This window comes from Saccopteryx bilineata, chromosome 7 (assembly GCF_036850765.1).
Source record: "Saccopteryx bilineata isolate mSacBil1 chromosome 7, mSacBil1_pri_phased_curated, whole genome shotgun sequence".
NCBI classification, from domain to species: Eukaryota; Metazoa; Chordata; class Mammalia; order Chiroptera; family Emballonuridae; genus Saccopteryx; species Saccopteryx bilineata.
The window spans coordinates 76,019,731-76,032,392 of NC_089496.1; the positions used below are offsets into that span (position 1 = coordinate 76,019,731).

Here is a 12,662-nt window from a genome sequence, read left to right on the forward strand (position 1 = left end):
CTTATATTACTCCTAAAGATCATTGTGTTTCCATGTCACTCATGGTGGCAAGGAGAAACCAACCTTAGGAGAAAAATTGGGTCCATGGATAACTCACAAGCCAGAAGTTGTGGTTCTTTGAGCATCAATATTATTGTAAGGAGGTGACAGCGAAAAATCTCTACACATGAGAATGGCTCCTGACTGATCATCGGATCAGAATTAGGAGCCTGATATTGTCTTAATAGAAATCACGATGCTTTTATAGCTTTTAATCTACACCTTACCATCAGGCATTTGCCTTTACATTCTTAAAGTAGATGATTTAGCTGTTGCTGAAAGCTGTTGGTGTTATGAATGAGACAGAAGAGATTAAAGAGTTATTATATTGAAAAGAAAAATATGTGGCCCTGGCTGGTTAGCTCACTTAAGAGCGTCATTCCAGCCTGACCTGTGGTGGCACAGTGGATAAAGTGTCAACCTGGAAACGCTGAGGTTGCCGGTTCAAAACCCTGGGCTTGCCTGGTCAAGGCACATATGGGAGTTGATGCTTCCTGCTCCTCCCCCCTTCTCTCTCTCTCTCTGCCCCCTCTCTATAATGAATAAATAAAATCTTTAAAAAAAAAGAAAAAAAAAAGAGCGTCATTCCAAAAGGACAAGGTTGTCGGTCAGAGCACACACAGCAAGCAACCAGTGAGTGCACAACTGAGTGGAGCAACAAATGAATGCTTCCCTTTCCCCTCACCTCTCTTTTCCTTCCTCTCTCTATCACTAAAAAAAATAAATTAAAAAAAAAATTAAGCCCTAGCCAGATAGCTGGGTTGAAGCATCATCCTGAAGAGCAGATGTTGTCAGTTCTATTCCCTGGTCAGGGCACATACAGGAACAGCTCAGTGTTCCTGTCTCTCTCTCTGTGCCTCTCTCAAAAAGGTAAAAAATTAAAACAGAAAAAAAAAGTGTATTAAAAATATAGAGGCCCTGGCCGGTTGGCTCAGTGGTAGAGTGTCGGCCTGGCGTGCAGAAGTCCCGGGTTCAATTCCCGGCCAGGGCACACAGGAGAAGCGCCCATCTGCTTCTCCACCCCTCCCCTTCTCCTTCCTCTCTGTCTCTCTCTTCCCCTCCCGCAGCCAAGGCTCCATTGGAGCAAAGAAGGCCTGGGCGCTGGGGATGGCTCTTGGCCTCTGCCCCAGGCGCTAGAGTGGCTCTGGTCGCAACAGAGTGACGCCCCCTGGTGGGCAGAGCATCGCCCCCTGGTGGGCGTGCCGGGTGGATCCCGGTCGGGCGCATGCGGGAGTCTGTCTGACTGTCTCTCCCCATTTCCAGCTTCAGGGAAAAAAAAAGAAAAAAATATATATAGAGAGAGAGAGAGAATTTGCCTCACCAGGTAGTGGCGCAGTGGATAGAGCATCGGCCTGGGATGCAGAGGACCCAGGTTCGAAACCCCGAGGTCACCAGCTTGAATGCAGGCTCATCTGGTTTGAGCATAGCTCACCAGCTTGAAATTTGGCTTGAGCAAGGGGTCAGTTGGTCTGCTGTAGCCCCCCAGTCAAGGCACATATGAGAAAGCAATCAATGAACAACTAAGGTGCCATATGAAGAGTTGATGTTTCTCATCTCTCTCCCTTCCTGTCTGTCCCTCTCTCTGTCTCTGTCACACACATACACACACACCAAAAATTTAAAAAAAAAAAAAATATATATATATATATATATAGAGAGAGAGAGAGAGAGAGAGAGAGAGAGAGGACCTCTGTCCTCCTAGCTTAGCTATGCCATTCTTTAGTGACTGTTAGTTTCAGCTGAGGTTCCAGGAGTGGAAACAATAAAGTGTGGACCCTAGGAGGGGACAGTACTTGCCACCACGTGTGTTTCATGCATGTCACATGTTAGAACAGTGCTTCTTGTTGGTGTGCAGAAATGTCATTTGAGCCTCACCCTCCAGAAAAATCTGACTCAGTGAATCTGGGGAAGATACAGTGATCTGCATTGTTAACAAGCTAGACGAGATTCTGACAAAGGAGCCCTAGGTTTTAAGAAACATCAACTTGCCTGACCTGTGGTGGCGCAGTGGATAAAGCGTCAACCTGGAAATGCTGAGGTTGCCGGTTCAAAACCCTGGCTTGCCTGGTCAAGGCACATATGGGAGTTGATACTTCTAGCTCCTCCCCCCTTCTCTCTCTCTGTCTCTCCTCTCTCTCTCTCTCTCTCTCTCCCTCCCTCCCTCCCTCCCTCCCTCCCTCCCTCCCTCCCTCCCTCCCTCCCTCTCCTCTCTAAAATGAATAAATAAAAAATTTTTAAAAAAAAGAAACATCAACTTATGGAATGGGATTTTGTGATGGAGGGATAGAGAGAGAGATGGGTCTGGGTAATGCTACCAGGACAGGATGAGGACAGGAGATAGGAAGTAAAAGGAGTTCTTAAAAGAAAGTAAAATGTACTAAAGACAAAATTTTTGTTTTTCAAGTTTGGCTAGGCCCTGGCCAGTTGGCTCAGTTGTAGAGCGTCGGCCCAGCGTGTGGATGTCCCAGGTTTAATTCCCGGTCAGGGCACATGGGAAACAACCCTCTGCTTCTCCATCCTTCCCCTTCTTCCTTCTCTCTCTCTCTCTGTCTCTCTCTTCCCCTCCTGCAGCTATGACTCCATTGGAGCAAGTTGGCCCCAGGTGCTGAGGATGGTTCCACGGCCTTGCAGTGATCCAGATGGATACACTCATTAGGGGTTTACCGGGTCGAGGCACATAAGGAGTGTGTCTCTGTCTCCCCACTTCTCACTTAAGAAAAAAAGTTTGCCTAAGGCTTTGATGGTGGAGGTGTTACGTGGGAGATGATTTCTGTTTGTACACCTTTGCCATGGTGCAAAGGTTGTGGATGTTCAGAATAAAAGTGTCTGGGCTATTCTATTTTATTTTTTAAAAGATTTTATTTATTGATTTGAGAGAGAGAGAGAGAGAGAGAGAGAGAGAGAGAGAGAAAGGCTGGGGGAGGAGCAGGAAACATCAACTTGTAGTTACTTCTTGTATGTGCCATGACCTGGCAAGCCTGGGATCTTGAACCAGCAACCTCAGCACTCCAGGTTGACACTTTAACCACTGCACCACCACAGGTCAGGGTTGGGCTATTTTAAAGTAATACAAAGGTCAGTCTCTCTTTCAGCCCAGCCTCCCTTCTCTAGGACAGGATCACCCAGTCTACTCAAGTCCAGTGTATTTTTCCTCCCACATCGATGGTACCCTGCTAACTTGCTCTCTATCCCCCTCCCCCCCTTTTTTTGTATTTTTCTGAAGTGAGAAGCAGGGAGGCACCACATGCACCCAATTGGGATCTTCCCGGCATGCCCACTAGGGGGTGATGCTCTGCCCATTTGGGGCATTGCTCCATTGCAACTGGAGTCATTCTAGCACCTGAGGCAGAGGCCATGGAGCCATTCTCAGCGCCCGGGCCAACTTTTGCTCCAGGAGCCTTGGCTGCAGGAGGGGAAGAGAGAGACAGAGAGAAAAGAGAGGAGAAGGGTGGAGAAGCAGTTGGGCACTTCTCTTGTGTACCATGGCCGGGAATTGAACCTGGGACTTCCACACACCAGGCCAATACTCTACCACTAAGCCAACTGACCAAAGCCCCTCCCTTCCCTTCTTATGAGGAGTCTTTTGCATTGAAGGGAGAGAATTGAACTCCTGGGAGAAAATGAGATCCCCAAGGGGGAAAATAAAAGAGGCCTAGACACTAAAACATTCAATCAGGCATATTTGCTGGATGCCTGCTATACATAAGGCATTAGTTTGGCCTTGAAGATACAGTTCTAATCTTGGGTAACAAAATTGGCATTATTTTTGCCCTTATGGAGGTTAGAGTATAGTAGAAGAGACAAACACTAAACAGCTAGATGTGTAGCTAATTATGCCATTAAAATTGTGATGGAGACGTTAAAGGAAATGTATCAGGTGCTATGAGATTATTGAATGGGTGATTTTACTTAGTTGGAGGGGACAAACTTAAGGGCAAGAGGAAAGGAAGAACTAGTGAAAAACACAAAGGCATAGCAGCCAAGAGGTGAGTGGAGAACTAGATTTGCAGTGTGTTACAGAACCAAGGAGAAAGGAGTTTCGAGGACAAGTTTGTGGTCATCCGAGTTAGATGCCGCAGAATGAAGGAAGATGGGATCGGAGTCTGGCCTGCTGCATATAGTGATATTAACTGATCTAGGAAGTTGAGGATTAAGAGAGCCAAAGCCAGGTTACAGGTGGTTAACATAAGAGAGGGCGAGGAGACCTTAAGTACTGGAATAGGGCTCTCATGCTCACTTTTGGACACTTAGCATGAAGTGCCTTGTAATGTTCTGGCTGTGTTTGCCTGGTCTCCCCAACTATATTGACAGCTCACTGAAGGTTATGACAGCCCAGCCCGCAGCACTGAATCAGCAGGTAGAAAAGAGCCACCAAATAGAGGTCCAGGACCTCAGATCTGGTATTGGTTCTACCGCACAGAAGCCACTTGTCATGGGCATGAGCATCTGTTTCCTCATCTGCAAAATGGTGGTATTCCTAACTTCCCTGTCACTGGGCGTGGACAGGAGCTGCTAGGATGACGGTTTATACAAATGCACTTTGTGACCTGAAAATGAGTTTTCTGCAGAAGATACTGAGAATATTCAGTAAATGATAATAGCTATTTAGGAGGTTCTGTCATGATCAATTTATTGTCTCTTTGTTTAGATTTGTTCCTTATATTGGTATTGTGACGATCCTCATGAATGACTATCCTAAATTTAAGGTAAGATCCTGTACTTGATGTTTCATTAAAATTTGATCTTTTGCTAAATTCCAGAAACCATTAAATGGATTACACTTAAAATATACAGGACTACCTGGATAGTTGAATAATGTGGTCGCAAAGGTGAGTCTGTTAACCCTGAGGACTGTGGACTTGGAAGGCCTCTCTGATTGTGGTTCTCTTTCTTTTCTAGTATGCAGTACTCTTTTTGCTGGGTTTATTTGTGCTGGTTCATCGTGAGTAAGAAGCTGCCTTGCTGTTCCTGGGAGATGCCGTCCTTTTTGTTACTGATGTTCCGAATAGATGTTGGTCTGTGATGGGTGGAGCGGAGTGCACGCTGCTGGCCCCTCTTGGTAGCACTTGTTTGCATTAGTTTCTGTTTCCACGCCCGAGTCTGTGTGGGCGGATGCGTGTGCCCACAGCGTGAACTCAATGGGACTCTCCGTCACAGGATTTCATAATGTTGTCATTGTCACATTTTTGTACATCAGTGAATTTTTTATATTAAAATATTGAGCCAAAGCCCCCAGTGTTTGTATTTTGAAGCCAAGCTTCACTTCTGAAGTGCCTACGGAGTCTCACGGAATATGCAGCCCTGCCCGAGTCGGAAGCTCCCATTCCTCCTCCTGATGGGAATGGCATAAACTGAGGTGGTCAGGAGTCTTAACTTTTCACAATTTTAAATAAAAGACTTTGCATATTGAACCCTTTATCCCTGATTTGTGTTTATCGGGAAAGCTTTCTGCAGTTTGCCTTCCTGTGCTGGTTCTCAGCGCCCCCTGTGGAGATGAAGGCTTCGATGTGAACAGTCCTTTGGCTAAGAAGGTTGTCCTAATGCTGCCAACTATTTGCTTATTGTGTCTTTTTTGTTTTGGGGGAAGCCAAGGTAGCCATTGATGTTCATAGGAAATCTCTTAGTCACAAAATTGATTCTTCGCTAGGGTGTGACTCAGATGTGTACAAACCCAGCTAGTGCAGCTACGGGATTCAAATCTCACTCTGCCGTCCAGACTGATCACTGTTCCTCACTGAGACATTGCAGCCCCGTCTTCCTGAAGGCAGTGTGTTTTGGAGGAAGGACGAGGAAGGTGTAGGAGGGAAAGCACCAACCTGTTTATTTCTTTAAAAAATTTATTTATTGATTCTAGAGAAAGAGGAAAAGAGACAGACAGAAACATCGATCTGTATGTGCCCTGACCAGGGATTGAACTGGCAACCTCTGTGTTTCAAAATGACGCTCTTAACCAACTGAGCTATCCTGCTAGGTCTGTGACTCGTTTGTTCGTTCGTTCGTCCCTCCCTTCCCTTTCTCCCTCCCTCCCTTCCCTTTCTCCCTCCCTCCCTCCCTTCCCTTTCTCCCTCCCTCTGTTTCCTCCCTCCCTCCCTCCCTCCCTTTCCTCCCTCCCTCCCTCCCTCCCTCCCTTTCTTCCTTCCTTTCCTCCCTCCCTCCCTTCCTTCCTTCCTTTTTTTATTTATTGATTTTAGCTAGAGAGTAAAGGAGAGAGAGAGAGAGAGAGAGGAACTTTGATCTGTTCCTATGTGTGCCCTGACTAGGGATTGAACTGACAAACTGTGCTTTAGGACAACGCTCTAACCAACCGAGGTGTCTGGCCAGGGCTGTGACTTACTTCTTTAAACTCTGATTTGCCTGACCATGTCCTCTGCAGTCCTGGCTTTTGTTCATGCAGACCTTAGGAAGCAGGTTGTTAGGCAGTGAAAGGAAGCCCAGGTGTGTTTTTCTTCTTTTAGCATTGAGGCAGGTAGGGAGTTAGGGAAGTAGGGAGAGTGGAGTGAGCCAATGTGTTTTAAGCACAAAATACTCTTAATTCTTGTTCTCTTGTATTAATGTGACATCTCAAAGTAAACATTTTCTGTGCTGAGCTAAGTGCACAATTTCTATTATTTGTTCAACGGAGGTGGAAATCAGTTTATACTTGAACGCTAATGGAGTGAGAGTAGGGACAGTTGGTCCTCGGAAAAGCTCCCCTGCAGAGAACAGTGCCATCCTGCATCCATTAACAAGGCTTTAGCCTTCCAGCTCTAGATATGGGCTCTTAATGATCCCAACAGATGGTGAAACTTGGCAAATCATGGCTAACAAGTGTTTCTTTGAGCCTGTCTGGGAAGCATCTGTTTGCTCATGCACTGAGGAGCATTCTGAAATAGCCCCCGTGTGGATGGCAGAAAATGGCTACTTCCTCCGTGTTTTCCTACTAAATCACCTGCAGAGGATGGACTGACTGCTTCCAGAATCAGTGCCTGGGTTCTCAAACAAGGTCTTCGGAGACCTCACTGGGATCCCAGCTTGCCTGAGCGTGAACACCCCTTTCTATCCTCAGCTATCCCGATTTCTCCTCATACACTTATTGGGAGGAAAACATTTTCTCACGTATTTTCACACCGCGTTTTGTGAAATGACTGTTGTTCTTCCTTTGCTGGATGACCTAGTTGGAAGCAACAGCTGAAAAGTAATCAAATCATGTACAAGTATTTACATTGCTCTGTTAGCCAAAAATAAAAAGACTTTTTTGTGGAGACAGGTATTATGTTCCTAGTTTTTATATTGTCTAGGTTAGTGCTGAAACACAGGACTTAAAACTGAGACTGGGAGGTTGTGTTTGTAAACGTTTATAGTGTATTTTAAAAGCTCTTTGAAAATGTAAGAAATGCCAGGGGTGTTGAAGTTGGTGTTTTAGTGGAATTATAAGCTCTCGGAGATCTGAGAGGGCTTAACCATTGTGAGTCAAGGGAATCGAAGAGAATAAGAATTGGTAAAACTTGAAATGAGAATTTGGTAATGGGATTGTCTCTTAGCTGTTAGTTATCTACTCTCATTGCTCTAACTACTAGGTCTCTACACATGTTCAAATGCCTGTCCTCAGTTCTAGGCCCAGGTCTCTTTTTTTATTCATTGATTGATTTCTAAGACTTTATTTATTAATTTTACAAGGAGAGGAGATAGAGGGAAGGGGAGTAAGAAGTTTCAACTCATAGTTGCTTTATTTTAGTTGTTCATTGCTTGCCGTCTGTTCCTTGACCACGCAAGCCCATGGTTTCAAACCAGCGACCTCAACATTCATTCCAGGTCGATGCTTTATCCACTGCGCCACCACAGGTCAAGCTTTAGTGATTGATTTTTAGAGAGACAGAGAGAAGAGGAAGGGAGATGGGGGGGGGGGAGAAGCATTCATTTGTTGTTCCACTCAGTGACACAGTCATTGGTCACTTCCCTTGTGAGCCCTGACTAGGAGTCGAACCCACACAACCTTGTTGTTTTGGGATAATGCGCCTAACTGACTGAGCTAACTGGCCAGGGCCCTCACCCTTTCTTTGATCTGGATCCTATTTGATCGTATATACCTAGATCCCTGGTCGACAAACTGTGGCTCGTGAGCCACATGTGGCTCTTTGGCCCCTTGAATGTGGCTCTTCCACAAAATACCACATGTAGGCGCTACCTCGATAAGGAATGTACCTACCTATATAGTTTAAGTTTAAAAAATTTGGCTCTCAAAAGAAATTTCAATCGTTGTACTGTTGATATTTGGCTCTGTTGACTAATGAGTTTGCTGACCACTGGCCTAGATTTTTCATTTTCTCACCATATTTAATCACCTATAAGCCCTACATTTACCCCCATCTTTCCACGGTCCTTGCCATCACCTGAATCCAGAAGCTCGTTCAGTGGCCCCCTGTCACAAGGGGGGCTATGTTCCAGTTTCCCTGCAACATGCCTGTCTGTGCCTATTTTAGATGGTTTCCACCTGTTAATTTGTTTCAGAAACCCCTTTAGTCTGAGAAGTATCTCTTTTGGACCATAAGTTTGTTTCCCTACATATTACCTGCATGTGAAGTTCAACTTTGAATTCAGCTAACAGGAAGCACCCTTGTGAAAAAAAAGCACTGCTTTTTTCCCTCACTTATACTCTCATTTCTGCTTGTCTGAGCCTCACTTTCTTCACAAGGTAATCGTTCTCCTTTTCTCCTTTCTCACTCAGCATTTGCAGCCTGTACTACTTGTGTCAGTTTTTGGATGTGACCTCAAGTTCCCTCATCAGATCATAAGCTCCTCCAGTGCAGGAGTTCTGTTTTATAGAAACCGCTCTCTTTTTCCCTGTAGCAGCGTCGACTGATGTTCAGTCTAACCATGCGTGGAAGCAGAGGCAGCAACCCAGGGTGACATTATTATTAGCTATTATTCTGGGGGAGATCATATGAATCATTAAAGCAGTTTGTACTTTCCTGTTATTTACCAAGTACATTATCTTGGTTTTGCCAAATGTGAATCCGAAAACTTTCTCTCGCCATGGTTCCATTTAAACAGCATGTTCCCTTTCCAGAATTGTTGATGTTAATCCTGTTTTCTTTTGTGTGATGTCCTTGGACTCTTCCTGTTCTCTTTCTCAATGGGGAGAGGTGTCGGTGTTTGTCAGTTTTCTTAGGGAGTCTTAGGCTTCTGAGAGAGTCTAGTCTTGGCGTAAAGTCTATTATCCTTCAGTGCATTTTTTGGTCATTTGTGTGTGTTTCCAAGTCCAAGTGACCTTTAGAAATGAGATATCTCAGCATCTGAGGCAGCCTTCTTATGACATGCTCCACTGTGTTGAGCTTCAAAAATGATCTGGCTGATTCTAGCAGCTAAGTGGATTGTGAACTTTCTTCAGGGTGCTCCTTCAGGAGGACTGGCTGTGCAGCCTGTTTTCTGGCTGGGTATATCCTCCCTTACTGGGACTATACTCGGGACCAGACCAAGTGTGAGAGACTTGAATACGCAATTGCTACCGAAAATACTGAAGAGATTGCCTTCAAATTGTCAGTTTAAGCCCTCAGGGTCTTTCCAGCCTCAACTCTCAGCAGATTCCACATTTGTGTAGCCTTGATATTGGTCTCAATATGCAGACCTCCAGTCCTTGCTTATGCTGGTTGCTCTGCTTGGAATGTCAACTCACTGCTCTACCTGTTAAAAGCTTTCTCATCCAGCAGACATTTACGGAACTCTGTGCCAGATTTTGGACTAGGCTCTGGGGATACAAAGATGAGTCAGGTCAGGTTCCTCCTCTGCCAGGAACTTGGCACCTTAACAGGGGCAACGTGAAACAAACTTTCCCACATAGGATCTGGGGTGCAATGATAGAGAGATGCACAGGAAGCTCAAGAGAGAGGTCTTTCCCCTCCCCTTCTCCTTTCTCTGTCTCTTTTCTCCTCCCACAGCCATGGCTTGATTGGTTTGAGCGCATTGGCCCTGGTGCTGAGGATGGCTCCATGGAGCATCTACCTCGGGTGCTAAAAATACCTTGATTGTGAGCATCAACCCCAGATGGAGGTTGCTGGTTGGATTTTGGTCAAGGCTCATGCAGGAGTCTGTCTCTCTGTCTCCCCTCCTCTCACTTGGAAAGAAAAAAAAGGGGGGGAGTTTTTCTTTCTCGACAGATCTCAAATGTACAGTGTTTCCTGCTTGGTGCTGTCAGACTTGTTCATGCTCCTCTGTGACATTGTATGATAATGTGTCCTGCTCCCAGCCTGCTCCCTGAAGACATTAAGACAAGGCCAACATCTGATTCATGTTTGTGTCCCCTCGTCCCTGTCATGTTATAGATTTATTTATACCTTGCGTTTCAGAAAGGCTTTGGATACGATATTAGATATGTGATCAGATATAAAATAACTTAAGAATTTGGGATTGAAGGATTGAAATAAGTGTGGGAGGAGAAAAGGATGAGAAAATAGATGATAAGACACATCAAAAGATTCTGTTATTGGTGTTTGTTCCCAGCTCTTTAGGGGTTAACGTAAAGAGGAAAATGATCATGTCTGTGCTTTATGCAATAACCTAACAGAATAAAAGGACAGCCTGTAATGATACCGAGGACCAAGAAATTTCTCTTCTGGGACCTCATTGCAAGGGTACAATGCCATGTGATGTTGTTCAGTAATCCCTGTAATTAGCTTAATGATTTTTTGTAAGCTATTTCAGAGAATGTTCCTTCAGTGTAGGTACAGCTTGGCAACTCTGCTGAGAGCCACCTCACGGAAGACCAGCTACCCACCTAGTCAGCCAGGAACATTCAACTAGCTTTTCTGTAAACAGTGTTCTGTAATTTTTTTAAACTCTTGGTCTCTTTTAAGAAACATAAAAATCTTATAACTTTTCTTCGTTGTAATAAAATCTCCCTCAGATCTGTTATCCAACCTCTTATCCTCTCTGGCTGAGCATATTTTATCCTTTTTCTTTTTCTTTCTTTCTTTTTTTTTTTTTTTTAGCTAAAGAGACAGGAAAGGAGCGAGATGAGAAACATCAGCTCATAGTTGCAGCTTTTTTTTTTTTTTTTTTTTTTTTGTATTTTTTTTTTTCTGAAGCTGGAAACGGGGAGAGACAGTCAGACAGACTCCCGCATGCGCCCGACCGGGATCCACCCGGCACGCCCACCAGGGGCGATGCTCTGCCCACCAGGGGGCGTCGCTTTGCCACGACCAGAGCCACTCTAGCGCCTGGGGCAGAGGCCAAGGAGCCATCCCCAGTGCCCGGGCCATCTCCGCTCCAATGGAGCCTTGGCTACGGGAGGGGAAGAGAGAGACAGAGAGGAAGAGGGGGAGGGGGTGGAGAAGCAAATGGGCGCTTCTCCTATGTGCCCTGGCCGGGAATCGAACCCGGGTCCCCCGCACACTAGGCCGACGCTCTACCGCTGAGCCAACCGGCCAGGGCCCAGCTTTTTTTTTTTAATACAGAGATAGTCTGTATTAAATAGAGATAGACAGGAATGGAGAGAGATGAGAAGCATCAATCATTAGTTTTTCCTTGTGACACCTTAGTTGTTCATTGATTGCTTTCTCATATGTGCCTTGACAGTGGGGCTTCAGCAGACCGACTAACCCCTTGATCAAGGCAGCAACCTTGGGTCCAAGCTGGTGAGCTTTGCTCAAACCAGATGAGCCCACGCTCAAGCTGGTATCTTTGGGGTCTCGAACCTGGGTCCTCTGCATCCCAGTCCGATGCTCTATCCACTGCGCCACCGCCTGGTCAGGCTAGTTGCAGCACTTTAGTTTATTGATAGCTTCTCATACTACCCTGGTAGGGAGGAGGGGCTCCAGCCAAGCCAGTGACCATGGGGTCATATCTATGATCCCACGCTCAAGCCAGTGACCTTAGGGCCTCAAACCTGTGTCCTCAGCATCCCACAGTGGCTCTATCCACTGTGCCACTACTAGTCAGACTTAACTTGCTTTTTCTTAAGTTTGTAATATGAAAACAATAGTTATTCCTCTCTCATACAGTTATATTATTATATTGAATTCTTGTTCTACCAATCTTAGGAATTTCTGGAATGCCACCTACTCTTGATTAAAAATCATTTCTCTTGAACCTTCACTTTGATTGAACAGTTTATTTAGATTGGTAAGCTGGATTCTAGTTTTAATTCCAGCAGTCTAGTCAAAAGGATTTGTGGCCCTGACCAGCTATTTTAGTCCATTGGAGAATTGTCCCGAAACACCAAGGTTGCAGGTTCCATCCCCAGTCAGGGCACATACGAGAAGCAAACAATGAACACACAAATAAGGGGAACAACAAATTAATACTTCTCTTTCCTGTCTCTCTTTCTGTCTCCCCCTCTCTCTAAAAAAGAAAAATCAGTTTAAAAAATACAGGATATATACTCAGTTTTCGTCAGGCAGGTAAGTTAATCAGCTAACATGAAGTTCTATCAAAGCTATCAGCCTGACAACTTGAGTGAAAAAGCGAGAACCTTGTATAGATCTTGTTTCTTGGAATTAGTCAGAAGTTGAGGTAGATATGCTAACATGTTAGTTTATCAAGCAACTCATGATGTCATAGGCATTTTGCTGATTGTTATATCAGCACCAGGGCCTTAGCCTCTATCCAGGGAAGCTTTTTGCCTATAAATGGGCTTCAGGCTTAAAGCA

General features: G+C 45.1%; 1 protein-coding gene across 2 annotated transcripts in view; it reads left to right on the forward strand.

The window, feature by feature from the left end:
* The window catches only part of SEC11A (SEC11 homolog A, signal peptidase complex subunit), a 41,706-nt gene extending 36,256 nt beyond the window's left edge, over positions 1 to 5,450 (forward strand). For both annotated transcript variants that reach the window (XM_066239965.1, XM_066239966.1), the window contains 2 exons: positions 4,688 to 4,745; positions 4,939 to 5,450. In XM_066239965.1, coding sequence (XP_066096062.1) covers positions 4,688 to 4,745; positions 4,939 to 4,989 — 109 coding nt within the window. In that variant the 3' untranslated portion in view covers positions 4,990 to 5,450. The remainder of the gene's footprint in view (positions 1 to 4,687; positions 4,746 to 4,938) is intronic.
* The last annotated feature ends 7,212 nt before the right edge of the window (positions 5,451 to 12,662 follow it).